This window comes from Parus major, chromosome 14 (genome assembly GCF_001522545.3).
Source record: "Parus major isolate Abel chromosome 14, Parus_major1.1, whole genome shotgun sequence".
NCBI lineage: Eukaryota > Metazoa > Chordata > Aves > Passeriformes > Paridae > Parus > Parus major.
The window spans coordinates 12443567-12470312 of record NC_031783.1 but is presented as its reverse complement, the minus strand read 5'-3'; the positions used below and the strand labels follow the sequence as shown (position 1 = coordinate 12470312).

Here is a 26746-nt window from a genome sequence, read left to right as displayed (position 1 = left end):
TGCATTTTTCAGCATCTTCAGGCTGATTGTGTAAAACCTGAATAACTCCCAGCACTCTTAGACTTCCATTTTATTTCCATGGGGCAAGAGGGGGTGCAGTGCCTGGTGCAATGACAGATTACCACTGGGGGATATTTTAAGGTCTAAACCACAGGCTTACGTGTGAGCTCTGCTCTGAGAGCTGAGGGGTTCTGGATGTTTTTGGATTCTGTCCCAGGCCCGGTGTCATAGTCCAGCTCCCGGTAGTAGATGCGGTATCCCAACAGGAGCCCGTTCAGACTCTCCACTTTGGGGGGCTGGAAAACATCCATGTGAACAAAAGGCTCGTTAGGACAACATGGCAATAAACATCCATCACCAGGGGCTGGGGCTCTGTGCTCTGGTGAACACAGACACCAACAATGCACAGGTTGGGTGGTTTGAAAAGCACAGGTTAAAGGCAACTTTGAGGATTTTGCTCAGCTGTGGCCATTGCAAAAGGCTCTTGACTGAAAAATCCACACCATGAACCAAACTCCCTTTCTTCTTGGCCCACAGAAACCTGGCTGTGATGGAAAGTATAAGTAAGCACTCCCTGGAGATGGAGGTTGCTTTCCACCAACACTGGAACACAGTGTATCACTTCTTCCAAAAGGAAATAAACTATTTTATCACAGACAGAATTTCTTTCTTTTCCTTGGGGACCAATCACAGGACAGTCTTCATTTGCCATTATTTTACTGAAAGACTGATGAGCAAATAAAAAGGAAAATAAAAAGGAATAATAAAAACTGTTCTGGCTTTGATTAGGAAGACAAAATTAGGTCTAATAACAACCTCATTCAGGCATTTAGACAGAAGTTACAGTGTGATGGGCTCTGGTGTGGGCACAGAAGGAAACCAAGGGCTCCTCCATAACAGCTCAGAGCAGTTTGGCACATGCAGCCATGGGGTGGCTCAAATATGAGGTTTTTTTCCTTCTACATCATGTTAGGAGATGCTCAAAGACAAAACACCTCAGCAAGGCTTCTCCAGCAGCCCCTCACATCCTCCTTCAGCTGCAGATACACAGCTGGCACACTGAAAAGGAGATTTGTGTCTGGGTGGATTGCTTAAGCAGAGACAAGCACAGGGATTCCTCATGTTTTGGAAAAAAAAATTACTTTCCTGAGTCTAATGCAGGCTAAGAACTGCAGAGAAGACATGCCTTGAGCCATTTATCTTCTAAAGATTCTTTAACTGAAATTTAAGGGGCTGGAAGTATAAATGAAAAGGATTTTAATGATGATCTTGCCTTTAATCCAGAAAGATCCCTACCAGCCTTGAGAACATTACTAAGGAAAAACACTGTATAAAAATTAACTGCTGGTGTGAAACACTGTCACAATAGAAGGTAATGCCCCATGTAATTTTAATGAAGAAAGTAAGGACATCTTGATAGAAAGGAGGAAGATCTTTGGTAATAACTTGGCATTCTGCTTCCAGAAATGACATGAATTTTCCATTACTCCATTACAATGGCAAGAGGAGGGTGAGGACTGTCTTGTCTCAGTGCCAAGGACCTTGCTTTGGGTGAGGGCTGAAGGAATTAAGTAGAAAGACTGCAGTTTATGGAAACCAAAAAAGAAAATTACATGAACCAGAGTAAAAGGAAACTACACAGCCACCAAGAAAAGGAGCAGAACCTGCTCCAGCAATAAGCTGACTTCATTTGCAGCTGTCCTGCACAGAACCTGCTGAAAACAACCCAAACTCAAGATTTCACTTGCCCTGCCTGGTTGGAGATCTCTTATTCATTGATTTGTGATCATCACTGTGCTCCATCCTCTGGCAAAGCTCTGAGCACCTTTCAGTGACATTTGGTGTCTGCATTAGAGAACGATGCTGTGGATACAGGACTGTGAGGGACCTCGAGGACCATCAGGGCTGGGATCTCCCCACTGCAGAACCCCAGCTGCTGGGAGCTCCTTTCACAGCCAGAACCACCTCTACCAGAAACAGAGCTGACCCTTCAGCTCTGCAGAATTCCTGTTGGGAAGCTGTTCCCAGCCTCACCACTCGGTTAGAAACCTTCATTTAATTTCTAATCTAAATAATTCATAGCCGGTTTCTAACCATTTGTTCCTGTGCTAACATTGCCTTTTGGGTTAAATTGTTCTTCTCCCTGTGGGGTGTTTACTCCTGTGATGTATTTTAGAAAGGGCAATCATATTCCCTCTACGACTGCATTTTACAAGGCAAATAAATCAAGCTCTCGAACAACAGAATTTCCCAGTCTCAGGCTGAGAGCCCCTTGTCCAAGGGACTAAGAAAATAGGCCAAATAAAGTGCCAGGTTTCTCCAGGGCTGCCCCATGAAGTTACTGCTCATGGACCACCTGAAACACTCTCCTGTGCAAGAAGATGAGATGGGGTTATTGGAATTTATCAGTATCTTTCTCCTGATTTTTTCTTTTTTCTTTTCCAATCTTTTGCCTTTCTGTTTTCTGTATTACACTGTAGTTACTTTAGCCCTGATGGTGCCCCTGCAGAGAAGGGCTCCACAGCGCAGCAGTGTCCTTGCCTACCTATAACTTTTCCTATTTTAATTACTAACAAACTTTGCTTAAATTTGGGAAAAAAAAAAAAGTTGAAGTGAAATATCCTGCAGAACTCTAAAAGGAAAACCCTGCTGAAGCTGAGGAGAAGCCTGTGACTCCCTGCTCTGTCATGTAACTTCTTAACAGGTAAAGCTTAATTTCTCATTCTGGCCCAATGCTGATCTGACCAGAGCAAACATTGTTTCCTTAAGCTATCATGTGATTCTCCATTTTTAACTTCCTTGAGATTTAGGACAGGAAAGCTCAGAAAATAAATAGCTTGCAAACTGTCTCTCTTTTTGCCATGGAGATGATGATTCTTTCCTGGAAAGGAACTCTGCTAAAAGGTCAGGTCTTCCGCTTCCTATCTGTCTTCTGCGGACAAAACTCTGCTTTTGATGTAATGGATTATTTAGGATTTTGTAGAAAGGCCTGGGGGATCTGCTGAAATAGGTAAAATGGTGATGAGTGGCAGCCCATAATGTTGTACAGAAGTAAGAGAAACATTTTTGTGCTGTTTAAAGAGAAATAAATAAATAAAGACTGAAATGTAAGTTTGAATAATTGTTATCTCTAAGGCGGAAGCAGAACAGTACATGATCCTGATGTTAAGTGTAACATCCTCCAGAACATTTGAAATAACCCTGCATTATTGATACAACAGACCTCACTGGAAATTACTTATTTTCTTCCTCCTTTAAATTTAAAAATAATGGACTGATTGGACCAAGCAGCTGAAAGCCCAGATAGTGCATCCAGAGTTTGTTTTGTGAATTATTAACACAGCTCAAAGTTAAAAATTTAGCTTTGCTTGGAAATCCACTCTCCCATTTAGCTTGACTGCTGTTTTCAGTTTACATTATTTCTTAGACACTGCTGTGAAACTTCCTCCTAATTGGAGGCTATTGTGGGACTTGAAGATTTTTGTTTATTTGAAAAATATAGTACGGTTGAATTACCAGGGCCTATTAATATACATGTGGTAATGACATATAATCGCCCACAACTCCCTTGAGATGGCTCTGGCACAACAACCCCATTTCACTTTCATGAAATGAAAAGCATCCAATTACCTAAACAACCACCTATTTCACATTAACTACACACCAGTAATCAGTCAGCTGGGGGAACGTTTATTTCTGTGGTCCATCGTGCCTCACATCATCTTTGTCTTCTCTTTCTGTTCTTTTTTCCCCTTTGCTGGGGGCTCTTGTTGTAGGTGGGGAGGTAGATTTGCATCTCTCCATAATTCCTTTGGTAAAACTGCTCAACATGTCTCCTATTTGCTCAACATGCTGTAAGCAACGCTGCTGCTCAGGATTTTCCTGTGTGAGCTGGGGCAGGCACCCAGCAGCACAGGCAGGCAGATCTGAAAGCGCTGCTGCACAGCAATAAACAAACCCTCATCCATATATTTTCCTTCCAAAAATGCAAGGAGTCCCATCTGTACTGTAAATGCATATGTACATTTTTCACTGTAATGCAATCTGTCCAAAGTCATCCTTGTGATGTGTGGGGGACACTGTCTGGGGAGCAGGGTGGGCAGAGGCTCTCCAGGATGGGTTATGGATCATGTGCAGAACCCCACTGGGGTCCCTCTTTTAATGCCCACTCTGCAAAAAGAAACCTCAGGCACTGGGTCACAAAATGTTCCTGCATCTCCCAGGAGGCCAGGATGGAGAGATAAAGGAAGGCAGAGGAAATGCCAATATAAAATGCAGACTTGACACAAATACTTCCCCATCCAACCCGGAGAGACTGCAGAGAGCTCGAACTTTCTTTTCTCTGAAGAAACTCAATGTTTCCCTCTCAAAGAGTCAAGAGGGTGTGTGGAGCTTCTCAGAGGTATGAATGGGATCTCAGGCACTGATCTCAGGCTTCTGATCATTCCAGCAGCAGGAGGAGGCTGTGCATGATGTGAGCTTTTGATTACCTGATCTTACCAACACCACTCTCCGTGGAATATTTTCCATGTAAAGATGCACATCCACGGATAGCAACGGAAGGGCAGGAGAATCTGACAATTAACAATCTTGGACATGGCTACAGACACTCCTTTATCTCCCAGTGGGACACAAAGTAAAAGCAACTGCCAGGAATCTCCATTCATCACTAAAATTTATGCTAGATCAGGCAAATAAGGAAGTAGCTACAGTCCTTCAATGTTAGTACAATACTTCCAGCTCAAGAAAATGTCCCTGGCAATTCACCCTTAAATTCAATGAGTCAAAGCAGCCAAAAAATTGTTCAAAGGAACATCAGAATTTTTCATTTTACCTACCTGCCACTGCACAAGGACAGAGGAAGTTGTGTGGGGAGTTACTAACACAGAACTGGGTGGTTCATCTGGAACTGAACAAGAGAAAAAGGAAACAAAAGCAGTTACAGCAAGAGGGTGGAAAAGGGGCAGCTTTTCTTTCATTCATCAGGTTCTTTTTCTTCACTGCTGAAGGAAATCTTCCATCCTAGCTGCTTCGTGGTGGGTCTCAAAAGGTGGATGTGGGTGTTGGAACCCAGGGAGAAGCCAGGCCCTTCTCTTACATCCCTTGCTCTATCTGTGGCCTTGGCAGCTTGAGCAGAGTAAGAAAAGCTCAGGGCATAAACCTGGAGGAATCTGCAGCAGCCAGCTGCTCACAGACCACCAGATGCCCATCTGTGAGGAAGTTAAGCCAGCTGTGTGCTGGCTCCAATGGGTGACAAAACTGCTCTCAGATTTTTCAGGAGATTTTTTGCCACCTTTGGGGCAAGCCCACCTTGAATTTAGGAGTCTGTGCCACATAGTCATGCCTCATTTTAGTCAGGACAGCTTAATTTACCACAGGTTAACCCCTTCCTGTGCCCACAGCCTGTGGCACTCCCAAACACTCCAGAGCAGCTCAAAGACATGAAACTCCTTATCAGGAGCTCACAGCCCTCCACAGTGCAATGCTCTGTGCTGCTCAGCAGAATAAATACTCAGTTTGTTGGGGAGAAGAGAAACTTCCACAGTTTTTCCTGGTTGTATTGTGATGAGGCCAAGCACAACTCTGGATCCACTGTAGCTAAATTCAAAGGGAACTTAAAATGAAATTTTAAATTCCAAAACAGTGAGTCAGTGCTGCCTCATTAGCACCAGTCACAGCCCGCACTGACCCTGCTGCTGCTGAGCAGGAAGGGGGAGAGTCAGGATGCCTTTAAGGGGCTGTTTAGCATTAGTCAGGTGTTACACGGGTTCCTGTTTAACTTCCCACGCTCCTGAGCTCTGTCCTCTGCTCTTCTGATTTCAAGATGACATTCCTTGGCAAAATGGCTTCCTATTTTTACATCTCAGTGTCATTTCTAACTCGTCACTCCTTGCTCTGCAGGAAATTATTCCTAGCACCATATTTATGTATAGCCATGGAATCATTTAGGTTGGGAAACACCTCTAAGACCATCAAGTCCAACCATTAAGTCAGCACTTCCAAGCCTGCTGTTAACTCATGTCCCCAAGTGCCCTCCAGGGATGGAAACTCCACCACTGCCCTGGGCAGCCTTTGCCAGTGTCTGAGAAACCTTACAGTGAAGGAATTTTCCCTAATATTCACTCTAAACCTCCCCTGGTGCATCCAGGCCATTTCCTTATGTCCTAACACTTCTCACTTGGGAGAAGAGATTGACCCCCACCTCACAGCGCCCATGGATAAACATAAATTAATATAAATATATATATATTAATATAAATATATATTTATCCATGTGTGTCCCAGGATTACCCAACTTTCCAGGGTAAAAGCACATCCTGATGCTTTTCCTGCTTTGCAGAGTTCCCTCCTCCATTCAAGACATCAGAGCTACTTCTGCATTCAGGCATCGACTTTATACAATCAAGGAATTAGAAGCTGATCTCTAAGGCTAAAAATAAAAGCCTTGTCAATGTCATTCACAGTTTATTAGTCCTGATCTGCAGGATTAAATGCTCATGTTTCCAGGAGCTTCATACTCTTTCTCACTTATACCTCAGCAATTTTGCCATTCTGCAGACTGATGTGGATTGTGAGGGGAAAACAATTGAAGAAACTTCTTCAAATGTATGCAGGGTTCTACATTTATTTTTAATGCTCTCTTGTAAATTATTCAATTTCTGCAAAGATAATGGTTAGTGCAGAGTTTGGAAGCCAATCAAACGAAGTTTAAATCCATTTTGAGACTCCTGAAAGTATGATTCATTATCAGAGGGCACAGCAGGACACTTAAAGGCTGTCTGTTAATTCAGCCATATCTCATTGCTACCTGTGTCAACTTCCTGTGGATAAAACTGCTTTGGCTGCTGGTTTTCACTCCAGTCTCCATGGATAACACCCTGCAGTGGATCCAGGAGCCCCCCAGTGTGCCTCTCCTCCTCCCTTACCATCCTGCAGGGTTGTGACCGCCTCTGTCTCCGCGCTGAAGTCGCTGTCCCCGATGTCGTTGGTGGCCTTCACTCGCAGTTTGTAAGAGGTGAACGGGTTCAAGCTGTGGAATGGGGAAAACAGGGCTGAGGGATGGAATCTCACAACTTGCCTCCACAGAGAACGTGCCCATTGCCCACCAGAGTCACTGAGCAGTTTTTCTCCTCTCCCCATCTCCTCGTCTCTGCTGTCTCCCCCGGCTTTCCCAGGTGTTCCCACCCCTGCTGCCACCAGCCCCTTCCCAGACGTCCCCTGCCCTGAGTTCCCAAAACACTCATGGATTTGTTGCTGAATTAAGCACTAGAGAACACACCTGAGGATGCAGCTCACGGAGCAGCCCACGAGTGGGGCTCGCTATCTGAGCTCTGCATGGCTGTGCAGAGCCTGGCTTTGCTGAGATATCCTCCAAAGCCACCTGGGTCAGCCCATCCTCCAAGCACGGGTGGGGAGGAGGCAGGAGATGTGCCCAGGGTCAGCCCAGCAGGCTCTGGAATTCAAAGTGCCAGCTCCTGACTAATTCCCTACACCACACCACTTGATCAGTGCATTTCACTCCTGCTGAATCCCAGATTAATGCCATTACTCGGATTATTTAATAAAGACAGCAACAACAAGTTCCCTGCAGCTCTTTTATCTATGTGGTGCTTTAAGATATGCAAGGAGTGACTTCCAGCTGACATAACCTTGCAAAGATGATTCTGTCTTGGCTTGGCAGGGGAGGTGAAGGGGAGGCTGCCTTTGGAGTCACAGGCAGAGGGTTTGAAATGCAGAGCTGTAACTTACGGGGGATTTCACTAATTAATTGGTAGTGTCTAACCATCCACTGGCAGATGTAACACTGACTACAAACCCAAGTTACTTGTAAGGAATGATTAAACACTAAGGATGATGCATTCTGATGGGCAGCACTCTCACTCCCATGACTCTTCTGGACTTCCACAAGAAAGTGCTTTTAGTAAGGGGGAGAAGAAATTTCTTTCAGCAGGGCCACCCTGCTATCAGGACAGAATTACTTACCTGCTTGATTAATGTGAATCATCCTTTTTCATCTTTTCTTTTCAGTCATGCCAATGTCAAGTCTAAGTGACATAGATGGTTTCCTTGTTTTTACAGGTTTTGACTGGAAAGATACTGGCACCCAACCAGTGAGCTTCCATGTACTGCAGCCACCAATGCTTTTAATAACAGACCTGAAAAATCTGTATCTGAATGCTCAGAATACCTGATTCTCCTAAAGCTCACAGCCTTTTAGAAATAATCTGATTTGTACTGGCTCGTCAACAGAGGAAATGGACAGCAAAACAAGTACCTGCTCATAGACATTCAATTACTTCTGCTGATGTTACAAGGACTTTAATTACACCAGTATTGCAGAGGTTATAATGAAGCCTGAATAACAAAGTTTAAACATTCTGATGCTATCTATAAACTTCAGTATGGAAAATACAGATAAAAATGGTTCTCATTTCATCTGGAAAAGCTTATATAGAGATAATTGCAATGCAGCATTCAGAGTGGATTTTAACATCAGTCACTACTGAAAGGATTTTTAACTAGTTGTATTTTACAGAGCACTGTGTAGCTACATATGATTTAGCCTGAGTAGTGTTATCTGTGGTGCTGAGCTTCCAGGAAAGGCTTCAAAAAGATGCACTGCAGTCCAACTTTAATTAGATTTATTGCATGACCTTCAGCAAATCTCCCAACTGCTGTTCATAACACCATCTCTAAAATGGAAGCAGTGGCCTCACTTAACCTCCCTCCCCCAAAAGGAACGTGAAGCTGAGTGATGCTTGTTTTGGTTTCCTAACTCATGGGAAAGCATGGGAATTTCTGTGCTAGCCTGGGCTCAGGTGGTACCTTTCGATAATGCAGGATGTGGCCTCGTGGCTGATGGAGGAGGAGTAGGTTTGCCAGTCTCCATGAGGCAGCTCCCGCACTTGGACTGTGAAATATCGGATCGGTGACGATCCGTCACTGCCAGGGACCCACGTCAGCACCAGGCTCCGGGAGGACACGTCACCCTGCGGGGTCATCACCTGCCTGGGAGGTGCTGGTCGTTCTGCAATCAAACCAGAATTTAGCTGCTTTGAGAGGAAATCTGGAACAATGTAAAATGTGACAGCCTGGTCAGATTTTCACAGTGGTAAAGCCATGGGCGTTGAATTTTTGGATTTGCCACATGAAGTATACAACCATCCCATTCCTTAACCTTCTACTGCAAGGAGAAGTAAAACTGATTATTATCTCCCTGCATCAAAGGTCACCATAGGATATAAACCTTTCACACAGTGGCCCTCAAACTTAGTGGGGGAACTTGGCCCAGCAGGTTAAAGAAAAATCATTGGGACTGGCAGCCCGGCAAAGCAAGGCAATCTTTAATGAAACTCAGCTGTGCTCCTGGCTGCAATTGCTCTTTTGACAGAATCTGTAAATTAGCTCACTTTTTAACCCGTTCTTACTCCTTGGTACCAGGAACTCTGTTCTCTCTGTGCTATGCAGGGTCCTCTTCCCCCAGCTGAGGCATGAGGAAGAGGAATGGGCAAGCTGGAACAGGCTGTTGTGTGGCAGAGTCCAAGCACACACAGCTGAAGCTGAATTTCTGGACCAGGCAAGGAACCAGGAAGCTCCTGGTGCTGTGGCTTCCAAACCCCAGCCTGGAATCAGCAGAGAGCTGGGGCTGGAGCACCTGGTGCAGGTCCCTTCCAGAGCTCCCCAACTCTTCCTTTCATACCCACTAACCTTGAACCTGCAAAGTCAAACCAGGCAGTGCTGAGGGAGATCTCTTCAGAGTAATTACCCTCACACCTCTGGGATGAGCAGGGAATGGCAATGCAGGTGTAAGCATGCCAGCCCCCAACTGTTTCATTACAGATCTCCTTTCCCGTCACCGCGTCTCCGCACTCCATCGATTTCAATAGAGAAACTCTATAGAGTGAGGAATAATTGTTTAATTGTTTATCATGAAGATTATTGATTCTGATTAAAATGTGTGGCATGTAATAAAGCAGAAATTGATTGGAGACACCGCAGTGACTTGCTTTTGAGAAGCAATTCAATTCAACTTCATCAGCACTTGTTTCCATAAACACACCTCTGCCTGCCTGATTCCTCACAGCTCCGTGTGGCCAGCGCTTCATTTCCCTGCCATCCCCTAAAACCATTTCCTGCGTGTTTTGGCATTTCTCTGCAGCCTGCTCTCGCTGACATCAGTGCCCAAAGACTTGTAAGCTATTAGCTGGAGGAAGCCCTGGGTGCCAGCAGCCTGCGAGCAGCAGCACGACGCGAAAGGTCAGTGCCTTACACTGACAGGCGGAGACAGGGACGAGGGGTTATTCCATGCCAGGGAGGGAGAGTCATGCAGGGATTTTATACATTCTGCTGATAAGCTCTGCACTTTTGGGCAGGTCAGATCTTGCAGTCAGTCTCCAATGATTGGGTTTCCTTCTGCTGCTAATGGGAGATCTTAAAATCTCCCGTGTTGCAGGATATACTCCCTGACTGTTTGTACAAACCCATTAGTATAAAGAGTTTATTTATGGGAGTTTAGCCACAAGCAAGTGCTAAGGTGAGACTGTCAGTGCAGGCTTGACTCTACCAGGCCACATGACTCTAGAGACTACTTTTAATTTCTTGCTACATTTAAATTTTTTGACCCAATTCTGCCTTGATCACCGGTGTTGACTATTCTGAAGTGTAGATTCAAAGCACTGCAGCAGAGGCTCTGGAGAATACAGATATACAATATAACTTGGGATCTATAAATCACAGGCATCACTGCAAAATGTAAAGATTTATACTGGGATTAAGCAAGGAATTTACAAGGGCAAGAGTGACCAATTTTGTTAATTTTCAAGAGAATTGTTTTGTCTGTCTACCTCAGTATCAAGCACTGGGAGGATATTAAATATATCTTTATTAACAGGAATTAAATATCTTTTCATTCTAGAATATTGATTGTCATGTATACACTTTTCAGGTTAATTTCTTGTTAGAAGAATAGCTGCAGTGCATAAATTTCTTTATCATCCCCTTTATACATACAACCATAATTCTTGCTGATGTGAGATAACACACTGTTATTCTTACACTTTATATGGGACCAGTAAACTTGTAGCTCCAAAGCACACAGAGACCCAGCAGAGCTGTCCATCAAAAACAGAAAGGGATCATGTTACACTGTGATTTGGGTACTCGAGATAACCCTAAAGCATTGATAGCAACAAGGGGTCATTGTTCCCACAGCAGAGCTGGGAGCTCTGCCTTGAGCCATTGTGCATCCTTGTGCACAGTTGGGGGAATCTCAGCACATTTTATTGAGCAGGAGAGGCTCTGAGCTTTGAGAATTCTTTTTTTGGCATGGTGGGCTTTTTTTTGAAGCCTCCACATGTCAGGCTTTGAACCTCCCCTTTGACAGCAATCAGACAGGGGTGGGAGAAACCTTGAGCTGATAAATCTCTTTGATGGACAGTATCTTTAACAGAGGCACTTCCAATTTCCTAATACATCTCTAGAGGTTCTTTCTCTGAGGACTGCACTGTTATGCACTGAGAAGGCTGCACATGATCTGCAGAGCTTTGCCAGAGGGAATTTTAAACCCAACCAAACAGGCCAGGATAGTTGAAATGCATCTCACAGGCTCTTGCTGAACATCAACTTCCTCCCTTCTTAGAAGTGTTAAAGAAAAAGGAAGACATTGTTGGCAAATACAATGGGAAATCCTTACTCTTGCAATGAATGTTGTGCAAAGTGTAGAAAGGACTTTAAACAAATGATTGCTTATCAAGCACATTTTAGGAATTAAATGTCATTGGTTGCATTATAGTGCATAACTTGGGCAAGAACCAAGAGCAGGCCACAAGCACGTGCAGAAGTTCTAACAACAGCTGAAAGATGTCTGTGGAGGTCTGGCCTGGTGACCTCCTGAAGTGTGCTCCTCTCTAAACTGTGACTTTTATGAGGCACAGGAGTTGTATGGTTCTAGTTTTTGAGGGAGAGTTTTACTTTAAAAATATCAATATCCAGACATCACATGGCACAAAACCCAGTGGTGCTGGTAGATTTACCCTGGCTTGTTTTGATTTTGGCAGCTCGTGAGACCAGATACATTCTTTGCAGTGGAACATGGCCTATGTGCAAGACCAGGGAAAATCCCACACTTTCTTTCTCCACCAACATATTCACCAATATATCCTCTTTAGCACTGAATTAAAAAAAAACCTAAAAATCTTCACGCACAAGTAGAAAATGCAAATTTTTTTAACTGAAGCTCTACAGATCAGTACTAAAACTGGAGGAATGAGCAGTTCCTTGAGCCAAAGCATTAAAAACAAGCAGTGATGCAGAGCAGATCCTGTAATACCTTACATGTCTTTCACATTTCGGTACATTTGGTATCAAAGCATCTGGTTTCATTTACACACACATGTAAATGCCACCTTATAGATTCCCTTCAGAACAGAATTTGTCTGGAGAGTCAGGATGCAAACAACCACTTCATGGCTATGCAAGAAGCAGAAAAAGTCTGGGCAATCCAGATGCAAAGGCTCTGCTCGAGCGTGTGGCAGTGAAAGGCCAGAGTAATTACAAACACATTAGGTCAGGGCTGAGGCACAATGGAGGAGCCATGGAGAAATTCTGCAACGCCACTGCCTCCCATTTTGCGTTCCCTAATCAATATAATTCATCCATCACTTACTTTCTTAAGATTGCAATCTTTCTAGAAAACGAGAGAGCTGAAAAAAACCCACCCCATCTGACTGCAAAAGGAGGCTGCATATGGCCAATATAGCAGCTGATGGAAAAATCAATTCCAACAGCCTGGCAGGTTAGAAGAACTGTGTCTCATAAAAGTCTGCCTTGCTTTCTGAAATCATGATGTTGCTATGGATTGGGGCAGGTTTATGGGGTGAGAAGGAGGAGGCGTAGCCTGCTATTAAAATCCCCCTAAGTGCAGCGCAGGCTCCAGGGAGGCACAGAAATTCCCTGAACCCACGGCTTGCAAGCATTACCTCGTTTCTCAGTGGTGATCACCGTGGCTTCCAGAGGCTCCCCCCAGCCCTGCCTGGTCTTGGCAGATGTCCTGAAGATGTAGGCTGACTCTGGGCTCAGGTCTGTAGCCGTGAACTGCCGGACTGTGGAGCCGACCTCCACCGTGGTGAACTTGTTGGGGCTGCTGCTGGCCAGGCGGTAGGCGACCTGGTACCCTGCAAGCAGAGAGGGGAAAAGGCTCAGCTGGTTTCTCTACCAGGGACAAAAGAGCACCAACACTATTAGTTTATCCTAATTACATGCTTATCTGAAGTCGGGAGAAAAGTAATTTACTGCCTTTGGTGTTATAAAGTTCTGGTTTTTGGCAGATGCCACACACCTTACAAAGGAAATCACTCACACACGAGGCTCTGCTGGATACAACTGCCATGAAACCAAGTTCACGTTCCATCCTTTAGGCCAACAAGATGCAAAACCAGTTTAAGCTTTCCTGGGCATACTGGTACCTTTTTGGAAAGCAAAGGAACAGAGTTGGTGCAATGTGTCACCTGACTGAGGTGGTTCAAGGCTCCAGTTCCAGATTTCCAATCCAAGCTCACAGGTTGTTCTGCCCTCTCCCAGTTTCAGCACTGGTTTAAATTCAAGGTTCTTTAGCTGCAGCTCCAGCAGCTGGGCTGCCCAAACCATGCAGCCTTCACACTGCTCCAGTCAAAGCTTGCTCCTATTTCTGCACGTGCTTTTCCCTCAGCAGTGAGTGCCAGAACTGCCAATAAGGCCACCCTTCTGTCATTCAGCATCGCCGCCCCTGCCCAGAGCCCGAGGAAGGAGCCTGCAAGCTCTGTGGTCCTGCTTCATCCATGCAGGTCTCAATAATCAATTTTGCTGATGCCTGTAAGCGATAACCCCCCTTCCACCCTGCCTGACAATCAAGAGCTCACAGTTTAGCCTGGGTTATTAATGATTCCACTGTGCAAGGAGGGCTTCCAGGGTTCTTACGCACCACTAGCGACAACTGTCCCCCAAAGAGGGTCTGCCAAATGTTCAAATTCATTCTGTAAACCCAGAAATTCAATCAGGCTCTCGCTTCTGGAGCTCAATGGTAACTTCCAGTCCAGCAGCTGACTTCCAAAATCAATTAATAGCAGAACTGACATGGGGTTTTATTGCCCGAGCTGAATGTATGATTAAATGCTCCATGGAGTTACACAGGGCAGAGCACAGCCAACAAATCCAAATCAAACCAGCTGAAAACAAAACAGTCGTGGCACAGTTCTGCCAACCCTCTGCTCATCCTCTGAATGACAAAAGAGGTCTGCAGCACCTGAGCCATCTCCTTCTTATGGAATTAATATCCCAGCTAGAGTTTGAACTCCCACAGCATCTTGGCCGTAACAAGACCAAGGGGAGCCAAACCTGGCATGGTTCATTTGGGAAGGTCAGTGCATGAAATCTGAAGGGCTGATCTTACCCATGGCTATTAGAGAAAACCCAATGACATTTATTTCCCACTGTGAATATGCCACAATTGCCACATTGCCATCCACAGAAAAGGCCCAGAGTTCCTGCAGTCCCTGGAATCGATGCCACTCGTGTGTGGCGCACTCTGACACAAACAGTGGCATTTAATTGGGATGCAGATGGTATTAATTTTGTTGTGCTGACTCTCAAAGTGCCACTGATGATGCACCAGGGTTTCCTTGTTCTTTCTTTTCTGGAAGCTGCTTGGGGATGTGGGGCAACAGTCACAGCTGCTTGACATGGAACAATTTGCACTGACACCTCGAGGAGTGGGCTGGCTTTTCCAAGCACCTGTGCCTTCGGCCCCAGCTCCCCCAGGCTGTGGTTGGTTTATTCCTACAGGAACACTTCCACACCTGGGTGGACAGCTTTAGATTTCTTCAAAGGCTGGGAATAATGTCTTCTGAGGAGTGCCTGAGGACTTTGGGCTTGTCTAGGCTGAAGGCTGAGGGGTGACCTCGCTGTTCTCTGCAGCTCCCTGAGGAGGAGGTGTAGAAAGGGAGGTGCTGATCTCCCAGGGTGGGAAAACACTGCTGTAGAGAGGTGGTGGCAGCCCCATCCTTAGCTGGACAAGGTCAGGTTGGACACGGCTCAGAACAACCTTTTTTAGTTGAGAATGTCCCTGCTCATGGCAGGAGGGTGGGACCAGATGGCTTTCAAAGATTGCTGCTAACCCAAACTATCCGGCTTCTATGATCTCCCTGGGACTGATAGGACACGTGGGGATGGTTCAAAACTGCTTCAGCCAAGGTTCACACTGGACATGAGGATGAATTTATTTAAAGAGAGGGTGGTCAAACCCTGGAACTGCCTTCCTGGAGAGGTGGGCAATGCCCCAAGCCTGTCTGCGTTTAAAAGCCATTTGGATTAAGCCCTTAATAATGCTGTAACTTGGTCAGCACTGAACTGGTCAGGCAGCTGGACTTAATTATTGTTATAGGTGCCTTCCAACTGGAATAGCACATTCTATTATATTCTGTTCTAATCAATTAAAAAGTCTCCTGATTTTTCAGTGCTCCCGAGTGTGCTTAGATCTCAGCAAAGTCTTGGGGGCTTACACTTTCAACATTTCATTCTTTCACCTGCAAATTATCTCCTTTTATCCATGGGTCTAGTTCTTCCATTACTGGTCCAATATATTTCAACAAAGTATTTCTGTACCTTTAATGCTGCAATATTTTGATCTTTTTAAAAAGTCCACAGAAAGAGAGCAACGGGGAGAAGGAACTCATATATATGATCTTTTTTTGTTTATACTGATGTGAAGAATGTGGGAGTGAAAACCCCAGTGCAGGATCTTAACAAGGAGGAAAAATAGTCAAAGAAAAGCACTGGGGAAATTTTGACAGAAGCAGGAAAAATGAAGGAAAAAGCAACTAAGATGGCTAAAGAAGCTTGATAAAGGGACATAAGACGTAAAGAATAAGACCTGGAGGGAAACAGAGAACATTAAAAGAATAGAAAAGTTGATTTATCTAGTTATTAAAAGATAAGTACGATATCTGGGACATATCCTTGTCGCGTAATTTCCTCTCTTTTCTAAACCTTTGTAAAATATGAAGTGTAGTTTAAATGTAAGGGGGGAATAGAAAGATAACTATTTACTGCTAAATGGTGGCACTCATGCTGGAAGGCAATTACAAACACAGCCAGGTTAGGAAAAGGAACACATACATATCTAGGACAATATCTTACACAAATGTGGGTCTGTGGCTAGTGAAAAAATTAATTTAGCTGTGAGAAAGAGGAAATCACTTGTCACAGCCTGTGTCTGTGACAGGCTCTGCAAACTGCCTTTCCTTGCATCCCTGTGAAAAACAGCACCAGCTCTCACTGCCCCCTCCTGCATCTGCTGTTGGCTCAAAGTCTGAGGACATATCTGTTTTCCTGAGTTTACAAAACCACAGCCATCCCCTTAACAGATTTCCTAAGAAACTCAACACCTCCATAGGTCTGATTCCAAGGCAAATATCCAAGCTCTACCCCTGAACTCAGCTCATTTTTATTGCTATCTACAACCCACCTGAGAGACACCCAGTACTTCATTCTGACCCCCTGCATCTCCAGTTAGTTCATGACAATGAGGATCCAGACTGGCATAAAAAGCATTACTTTTATTTTTTCTGAGTGTCACAGAAGACTCAGTACTTAAGCTACAGCTTGGATAATAACTAGGGCTAATGCAAGATCAAAAAGATAAAATTATTAAGTTGATGAATTTCAGCAGCAAGGGATAGGAGAAGAAAGGAAATGTTAAGTGAAATCAAACGAGGCAAATCAATAGAGGTAAATGGAAAGTGTTCAAAGAGAAATTAATGTATGCTTGAGGGCTATAACAGGCAATTGCTGCAGTGAAGGAATGAGCAGCTTCCTTTCCTTACTAGATTATGACAATAAGATGTTGCAGATACCTTAGGAAAAATAAATTTAAAAATCCAAAGTTATGAATGCAAGTATAACCTTTAAAAGGTGATTGGAGGAAACTTGAGGGAAAAGAATGTCTTACAGAATGTGAAATATCTGGATGGTCAATAAGAATTCATATTATTTTCTTAACTTTTTTCCATATACTATTAAATCCCAAATATTTTCTGCTAGCGGGAGTGCTGCCACACACCAGACCAAAACAGCATTAAAAACCCTCCTGAAAGATCAAGTCTTCAGGAGCTTATTTATTCATTGAAACGAGGCTTATTTTTCACTTTAGCATCTTTTTGAGCATTTTTTTGTGCAAGGAGTTCCACAAGCTGCCCACTTCCCAAACTCAATAAATGGCAGCTGCCTGTTAAACGTTAGGTGACCGCAACACAGCCGCTGGATTCCCCAAAGCAAACAGGCAGGAGGAGGGTGACAACACCCCATGAATATCAAAAAGCTTTCAAGCTCATCACCATACAAAGCCCTTCAAGAAGTGACAGCACCCGTTGGTGCAGGCCACGGTGCAGCAGAGATACAAACACTTATTAATTTGTCACAGAACTCGGGGAGAGACGAGCGATACCGCGAGGTTACGCTCGGCGCGGCGGAGCAGCAATCCGGTTTGTTGATTTTCCTGCTTATCTGTTTTAGGGCCAGCGGGTGTGCAAATGCAGCCTGGGATCAAAATAGGAATTTGTAAACATGGATTACATCCAATTTTGGTTCTAATTCTCGATGGAGTTCTTACACTTTTTTTTTTTTGTTGCAATAAGCTCCAGGTAAACGCTAAATACGAGGATACCGTGAGGAATATTAACCAGGGCCTGGGAGGATGTGGGTTAAGCTCTCGCTTTCAGGGGGAGCTCATAGCTTGAAGTGCACAAATGCACATTAATGCCTCATTTATCTTTAATAGTATTTGAGGAAATTATGTGGGTGCTGGCTGACCTGAGTGCAGAGAGGAAGACAGAGTGAAGCCTCAGATGGTTGGTGTAACATTCCCAGAAGGAAAAAGGGAAATATCTCACAGTCTTGCACAGTAAAATATTTAAACAAACAAACAAGTGGTTTTCCCTCTTGGTGCCTGCCAGTGTTTCATCCTGTTAATCTCTCTCTGAAATGCTAGAACATGTTTTTATATAGATTACAGAAATGTTAGCTGCAAAGGTGCGTGTATGCTCAGAGGACAAGGCAGGCAGAGCAGGAACATTAGTTCAAAGGCTCTGAATAGAAGTTGCTCTTGCAAAGCAAGTGGTTTTTCTTTTGAGCCCCATGAGTGAATAGAAGGGCAGCACACAAAATTACACTCACTTATTTTTCCCAATTACTCCACTTTGGTGCACTTGACCAGGGGGCTGCAGTGCTGTTTTGGAGGTTCATTATAGTAATGAGATGTAAAAAGTGTACAGGGAAAAAAGAAAGCCCCAAACTCCCCAAATTTGCAACCCTTCCTTAGAACGTTACACATTGTTTTTTTATCTGTTTTTGAAGCACAGCTCACTTCTTAGAAAAGATCACAGAAGTACCCAGCATGAGCAATTTTCCCTTTTTCTCACTTTGCAGCTAACTACTTCCTCCAGGAACCTCAGTATTTCTACCATTGAGAAAATAAAAGTGAGAACTGTTGAATAAAGACAATGGACTTCAAAGAGGTGGATGGGGGGGACTGGCAGGTAACATCACCCTGGGAAGGAATTCTAAGGGAAAAAGGAATCCAGGTTAGCTGACCGTTTTAAGAGACAAAAAAAAAAATGGTACAACTATCCCAATGCAGACAAAAGATGTTAAGAGGCCAATATGTTTGCATTCAGAGCTCACTAATGACCTGAAAATCAAAAGCAAATTGGACAAAAAAGTTGAAACAGGACACAGGTCTAAGGGAGTGTATAAATAGACAGCACAGGCACATAGGGATGAAATCAGAATGGCCAAAGAGCAAAGTGAGTTATCACCTGAAGGGCAGCAAAGGCAATGAGAAAGATTTCATAAATACATTAGAAATCTGAGGGAGAGGAGGAGAACAGGTCAAACAGCAGGAAGAAAAAATGAGCACAAGACAGGTGAGGCAGAAAGGGAAGGAAGGCAGATACCTGCATTGCTGCATTTTCACACACAACAAGAAGTTGGTGCTGACAAGATGCTCCACAGAAATTAAAAGTGACAACAATGTAAGTAGGGATGTAGGCTGGAATAGAGAACAGGTTAACGAATATTTAGTTAAGCTGGATGTAATCAAGTCAGAAAGGCCTGATGAAATTTGCCCTGCAGAGATGGAGCCATCTCTGAATAATTAGCCATTCTCTTCTAGGACTTGTGGATGACAGGTGACATCTCAGAACATTACAAAAGGGCAAACAGAGTACACAATCTTTTAAAAGAAGGCAAGACCAACTAAAGGAAATATGGACAAATCAAACTAAAGTTCAATACACAGAAAGAACCTGGAAAAAAATATGAGTCAATATACAAGCATCCATGAGGATAATAATGTGCCAAGGAACAGCCAATATCTGTTTGACTGGAGCAAATAATAAATATCAAATAATCTGTTTTCCATTTTGACAGTGTAATTGGCCAGGTGGGAAGAGTAGATATGATCCACATTGACTTTGAGTAAGGTTTTAATATGGTTGCACGCAGTCCCACCAAAAGCAAACACAATAATAGAATCTAAGAAAAACACCACACATTTTGAGTTGAATGCTTTAAAAAAAAAAAAAAAAGTTGTTATCAATGATTTGCTAACAACCTGTGAGGACATAGTAAGTAAGTTCTCATGAGACCTCATGAATGAGTCTGATTCTATTTAATACTTTCATTAATGGTCTGGCTATTGGAATTGCCAATCTGCTTGCAAACTCCAAAAATGAAACCAAGCTGTGCACACTTTAGAGGACACAAGTGTCATTTAAAGAGATCTGGGTAATGAAGAGAGATGGTCTGGGATCAGTGAGATGAAATTCAATAAAGGCATCTGTGAATTATCACACTTCAAGAGAAAAAGCTGAGTGTTCTTGTGAAAGGAGGACTGGCTGACCTGGAAGTGTACTGTGGGAAAGAGCAGGAATGAACAGTGGGAATGAACTACTTAGTTCATCAAAGTAGCCAAGGACTGTGTGAAGTATCCTGGGATGTCTTACTGGGCATGGGCTGTGAAAGACATTGGAAACAACAGTCTACACACCAAACATGCCAAAGATTCTTCAAGGGACAGCTTTTCCCTTTGTGTGATTTTATCACCACCATAATGGCAATGAGCAAGAACCAGCTGTGGAGGGGGTGCACAGCACAAAGCACTCTGCAAAGACAAAATAAAGGAGAGTTCCTACTCCACTGATCCTGCAGCAACTCCAGCAAATGAGGCTGACAAAGTGCAGCAACCAGTGAGAGGTTGGAACACAGCTGGGGCAGCAAAATCTCTTTTGTGCTTTCTCATCATTCCTATCAAATGATTTTTTTTCTCCTTAACCACATCCTGTGACTCAAATCTCAATCTCTGCTGAGAGCAAGTTCTAGAACACACAGTTCCTTAAAAAAAGCAACAAATCAAACCCACAAGACAACCTGGAAGCCAAGCTTCCTTGAGCTGCAGAGAAACCCTGTGTGGATCCATCTCTGGTGGCTCACTGCTGCCAAGCTTCACACAGACTCCTTGCCATGCTCAGAAAATCCTGCCGTGTCTGCCTTTGGATGCTGTTTGATGATTTCCCTGTGTCTTCAGATGCCAGGATCACTTTGGTAAACTACACACCTGAGCAAACACTTTGAGTTCTTGACTCGAGACTGAAGTGCAATGCAGGATGAGTTCTGTATTTAAAGCAGCACCACCTGTGCAGGAGCATTTGAAGCAGGCACCCTCCAGCCAGCGAGGAAGGCTTTGGGGAATACTGCTGAAAGCCTACACGTGAGCCTGAATGATGGCAGTGAAATCAGAGCAGGAGGGCCTGGCAGACTGAGTACTAGATAAAAACAAAAGCTTTTGCTTCTGTTCTCAGAACTGAGACACAAATCTTTACTCACCGGCCAGAACTACTGTAATATGTGATCAGCAGCAGCAGAAAACACTAAATTGCTTGGCAGCTATGAGCTACGTTAATTTTAGGGGCAGGAATGGATTCTTACATTGTAAAAGTCTCCACATTTTAAGTGCAACAGTGGCTGGTGCACATATTACAAAGGCAACCCAAGAGTTATGAGAGCAGGAAGGTGAGAAGGTTTTTCACAAATTCGTGCTGTGCCTTGCTGCCTCTCTTTCCCTTGATGAAAGGGCAAATGGGATTTAATTCCCCATGACCTGACAGACATATTATCTGAAGGAAACAATAAGTTGGAAGCACACATAAAACTGAAACATTGGGCATGTCTGGCAAAGGTGGGGAAAATTCAGGTCTCCAGGCAGTTTTCCCAACAGTCAGCCAAACAGGTTACCAACCCAAATGAAAATGGGTAGAGAGATGACATTCAGACATGGGGCCTTGACCAACACCGAATTCTGGCTCAGGAAAACCCACAGCACAGAGCCTGCAGACTTGTCCCCTCACCACAGCCCCACAGCTGACAGCAGCACGATATTTGTTTCCATGAAAGGCAAAGGAAAACCCAAGAGCTTGTTCTGATCTCCATCCCTCCACTCCCAGGGGTTTGCTGCTCCACCTTACCCAGAATGACTCCGTTGGGCTCCTCCGGCGGCTGCCACACGATGCGAACGGACGTCAGCCTCACCTCGGGGAACACCAGCCTCACGGGGGGCCCGGGGGCTGCAGGGGAACACAGAGCTCATGACATCACAGCCATCACAGGCCTTCTCTCACCCTGAACACAATTACAACCCAAGCTGTGCATAATATGCATTTATTCTGTATATAAATATACATTCTATCCATGGATAAAGGCCTCCAACACCCTCAGACACCAGACACAGCACAGACCAGAACAACCTACAGTTGTTTTTTACTGCACCTGGAGCTCTGAGCTCTGTAGGATTTTTCTCATTGCAGCATCACCACTGGTGTAACTGAGAACACACTGTGAAGCAAGACACCAAGCTGCCTTTACAGAGAATTATATAGCTTAATCCACTTCATACCTGTTGGAATTCAATAATATCCCTTCCCTGTGTCACCAGCACCAGCTTTAAACTGCTTCCTGACTTTACATTTGCATCTTAAACACTGAGGTGTGAGCAGGAGAACCCGAGGCAGGTGGAAGGCACATTAACACAGACGGCGCTGACCAGCCCAGGTTCACGAGGTGAGGAGATGCTAATTCATACATTACCATCCATGAATTTTCCCCTTCAGCACAAATTCCACCTGCATTACTCCTGGTGATACTTTTAATTAAGTTGAGCCCAGAGGAGACACAACATATTTATGCCAGGGGTATGGAGATGGAAGAACAATTTGTTTCATTTGCCAACATGCACTTAAGGAGGGAACTGCTATAATGGGGTTATCCAAAACAAACAGTTTTAAGTATTTCTCATTACAGCCTGATATGTACATTTCACTGAGTGCTTTTTCTCTCCCTGCAGAGTTCTGCTAGCAGTAATTTTTTCTTATTTTTCCTTTCTAAGAAAAGCCAGGTTCACACTCAGGGAATATGCTGAGAAAAAGGCTAAAAAAATGTCAGGGAGTTGTTGTCCCTGTTCCTGACCCCACAGGCTCCTACTCCTTCCTTCCCTGCACTGCATGGAAAATGTTTAGTTAAGCCAGAAGTCTGAATGTGTTTTCAGCCCAGCCAAATTACCTTAATGAAACTGCTTGTGCAAACCAGTGTTTGCTCCATTATTATTTTGTAAAGATTTTGATGAGAAAGAGAGAGACTTGAACAGAAGCTTCTCACACTGATCTCAACCTATTTATTCCTGAAAAGGTAATGAAAGTAAAAGCAGTTTTAGCATCTACAAAGCCCAAAAATGTTTCAAGAATTGAACTAAATTTCTATAGAATTCCATCAGCAGGAATGCTTCCAGCCCACCAGTGTGCTCAGGGACTGCTTGCTTGGGTTCCTTCAAGACATCCAACTGCACTGGGCAAAACTGGGCAGCTGCAAAAGGAGGCTGGTAGGACCATCATCCAAGGTCAATGCCTTATTCTTTTGGGGTAAAAAAAAAATGGAGAGTGGATTACTGAAGTTGAAAATTCCATTTCTTTCCTTCAGACCAATCAGACCCAGATTTGTTTATTGCTTTCAATTGCAGAACTTTTTTTTTTTTTTTAGCATGATTGAACTTCAATAGGAATTTATAATTGGGCTCTAAAATTGTCTTCAATAGAAATTATCTCCACCAAGCTTCAGAGTTCAATATTAGAAGTTGTCTTCCTCTTCATTAGCTGCAGAGGAGGAGGAAATAGGGGACACTGGTTTTCTGTGCTTTTGCCAGATTCTCAGCCCATGACCAATGGGATACTGCTGAGTTATACCAGGTACAGCCAATGTCCTTTGAATTCAAAGCTGAAAATAAATTCCCCAAAACCCCAAATATTTGTCGTCTCCACTTGTAGCACTGGAAGAAATCCACTTTAAAAGACTGGATCAAATAAGATGGAGTTATTTTGGTAACCTTTAAACTCACCATCATCCTTGGTTCTCTCTGTCACTGCTGGGGAGCTGGGGACCCCATCCCCAATGCGGGTAAATGCCAGCACCTGCAGCTCGTACAGCACGAATTTCCTCAGGCCTGAGAGCAGCACTGACTGCGTGTGGTTCCCCCTCACTGTTTGGCTCTTGGGTTCTGAGTCCAAATCCTTGGCTTTGTAAAGGATCTGCAGGATCAATGTAGACGAGACACGGAAGGAAAGAGATTGTTGCATGAGGATTGAGGAGAGGGAGATTCCTCCTTGTCACCCAGTATAAAATGGGATTGCATTCACCAATCCCCCATTTCAAAGCCAGCACACTTCCCATATCTTCTCCAGCTGACTTTGGAACAAGAAGAATATCCAGCAGGTGAAAAACAAATAACAAATACAGAATCAGTAATACACTGAAAATCAAATGAGTATGAAGCTGCAGTTGCATACCTTGTAGCCCAGGATGAGACCATTCTGCTCAGACTCAGGAACTGCTGCCCACGTCAGCAGGATCTGGGTTGAGCTCACGGCTTCAGCAGAGACATTCTCAGGAGGAGCAGAGGGAACTGGAACCACACAGCATTACCAAAGGGCAGAAATAGGTCAGACAGATCAGATCATTTTTCTCTCTACCCACCCAAGAGTCTCCAGGATCCCACAGAAGAATATTCAAACCCAAAAGGGCTCAAATATGTTTTAAACAATCCCTTCTCCTCTTGTATTCATTCTACATCGTCTTTATATTTCAGCCTGTCTCATAATTTCTTGCCAGTTCATCTCAGAAATGACAATGTTTGTAAAGAGCTAAACATTTAATACTTATCAGTGTCTACAGGCAGACAGTAAATATTGACAGCTATGAATAAATTTCAAATTCTATGTATTTGCAGTAATTAGAACCAAGTTTAAATTCCTGCACTTCTCCAGAAGCCTATCCCTTCAGTATTTCTTCCCCATACTTTTATTCCCAATGCCAAAACCCAGAAATCACTCTGAATGTAAGTTTATCTTACAGAATGATCTGTTCTAACAAGAAGTTTTATGCCCCTGTGGTTTCCTATGTTATCTGAAAGGAAATTATAACATCTTGTTTAGAGCTAGCAGTAATTTCCCCTGCCCCTGGGTAGCACTCCCACTTCAGTAAGAAGTTCCTTAACCTGTGCAGCCTTTTCACGATGTGGTAGTGCTCAACATTTTCCAGACATCAATTAGAGATGGATGCATTAACACCAGATGCATTTTCGGGGATTGATATGGTGTCAATGAGAGATGCCTATTTCATTTATGTTACAAAATTGGCTCTCATGAAACTGGAAACATCATTAGGACTGATGGCACAGGAATACTGTAATTTTCTCTGACTCCAGAGAAGAGCAAACTTGCATTTTCCCATGCCATTAAAACTCGAAGTGCTGCAGAACCACACAACTGCAGCCTTTTGTAGGCAAGCTTAATAGCATGTCACGTTATGCAAGCAGGATGTGAGGCTATTTTTAAGAGTTCACATTTTATGCTGCCCTTTCGCATTTTTTCCCCACGGCATTTCCAACATCTGAAGGGTACAATCTTTTCTAAAGCCTGATACACCTGTCAGACCTCCAGAGAACACTCACCAAGTTATGTTACACAAGCACTTAGGGACAGCAAGGCTTGATTAGGGCCTGAATATATTACAAAAAGCAGCCCAAAGCTCTGCCAAAGGAATGCTTTCCTGGCTGTCCGAGTGAAAGAACAGATCTGCTGTTTTGGAGGCGAGCTCCTGAAGCTCCTAGCAACATGAATGAGATAATGACTGTGACACCAGAATTAATAAAAATGGAAAACCCCCACCCCCAAAACGTGGCACCCCCACCCCTGTGCACTCAAGGTTAACGGCAGAAATGGTAATTTTTGAAACTATTTCCATGATACTAATTATTTGGGGCATAAGAAACAGAGCACCATCACATGACACTGCAGCAGACTAAAATCCAATTCTTTTTCCCCTCCAACACTGAAGTGTCCTTTTTTTTTTTTAAATCTTCTCCCAGATTTATCCCCCACAAGGATATAATTATGTTAAAGGAAAATAGATTGCCAGGAGCCATGAATGTCTTTGGATAGCTGCCATAACTTTATCTGTAGATCTTCACAAAGAGCTACTCCCACATGAATCACTCCTGGAGAGAGAAAAGGTGGAGGTGGGTCGCAAGAAACCAGGATGTGTAGAGGAAAGAAGCCCTTGCCAGCCACATTTATTTCTATTTTATCTGGTATGAGGCCTTTCAAAAGAGAAAAAGTTACTTTATTTTACAGATATTTCTTTTCCTCTTTGATCAGTGGCCAGGAACTCTCCTGAATTCAGAGAAGGTGGAGGCTGTGCCCAGGCTGGCCCCGAGGGCATCCTGGCTTTGAGGTGAGGATGGCCACACTGCTGGTGGGGGCACTGGACAGCTGACAAAGGAGAGAAGAAGGTTCATTAGCTCAGACCTCTCTCAATTCCCAGGGACAGAGCAGCTGAGTGCCCCCTCTCACTGGAAAGGAATCTAACTCCAATGTCTGAATGGCAAAAATCCTTGGGTTCATTGACCGAGCTTTAAATCTTCAGTTCTCACCTCAGCGTTGAGAATTTTATTCTAATATGAATTCGGGACCTGCAAGTGATTTTATGGATCTTATTGTTGCCAGTCTTTTATCAAGTAACAGACTTTGATCGACCCTTTAAGAATGAATTGAAAGGTAACCTTCATTTCTCTGACCCATCTCCTCTCTCAGGAAGCTGTGATTCAAAGAAAGTAGAGTTTGCTAAGACTAATTAGTGAGTGAGCCATATAATCCCTCTTCCCTCTGCAAGCTCCCTTCTCTAATGCTGGTTTCCTTAAACTGTTGCACTGAAGACTTTGTTATAAGCTCCAAAAAGCTGAGTTCTCATTAGTAACCTGCAAGAACAGCACAGAAGCCAAGCAACAGTGTCCAAAAAAATCCCAGAGCTTGAACAAAACGAACCGGAAACACGGAAAATAAACGATGAGCTAATCCAGCAAAGTGCCAGCACAGAGCACTTCAGAAGATCAAATGTAGGAAATCATAGAGTTACTGGCACTTTGCACTGGAACTTCAATAACAGCTCAAGTTTTTAAGGTTATCCACTTTGGCATCTAAAATCATGCATCCTCTTTCTACATCTGACACAGCCACATCTGATATACAGCAAATTATGTCGTTTTATGTCTCTAACTGGGCCAAAAGGAGCTATTAATAAGCTAGTCTGTATTCTGGCTTTCTAGGAAAGCTAGGGA

General features: G+C 43.8%; 1 protein-coding gene across 2 annotated transcripts in view; it reads right to left on the bottom strand.

Moving 5' to 3' along the window:
- The window catches only part of SDK1 (sidekick cell adhesion molecule 1), a 380447-nt gene that overhangs the window by 52043 nt on the left and 301658 nt on the right, over window positions 1–26746 (bottom strand). For both annotated transcript variants that reach the window (XM_015643063.3, XM_015643064.3), the window contains exons 26-33: window positions 23919–24034; window positions 23471–23660; window positions 21552–21650; window positions 12978–13172; window positions 8827–9028; window positions 6927–7030; window positions 4839–4909; window positions 161–296 (exon numbers count right to left, since the gene is read on the bottom strand). In XM_015643063.3, coding sequence (XP_015498549.1) covers window positions 161–296; window positions 4839–4909; window positions 6927–7030; window positions 8827–9028; window positions 12978–13172; window positions 21552–21650; window positions 23471–23660; window positions 23919–24034 — 1113 coding nt within the window. The remainder of the gene's footprint in view (window positions 1–160; window positions 297–4838; window positions 4910–6926; window positions 7031–8826; window positions 9029–12977; window positions 13173–21551; window positions 21651–23470; window positions 23661–23918; window positions 24035–26746) is intronic.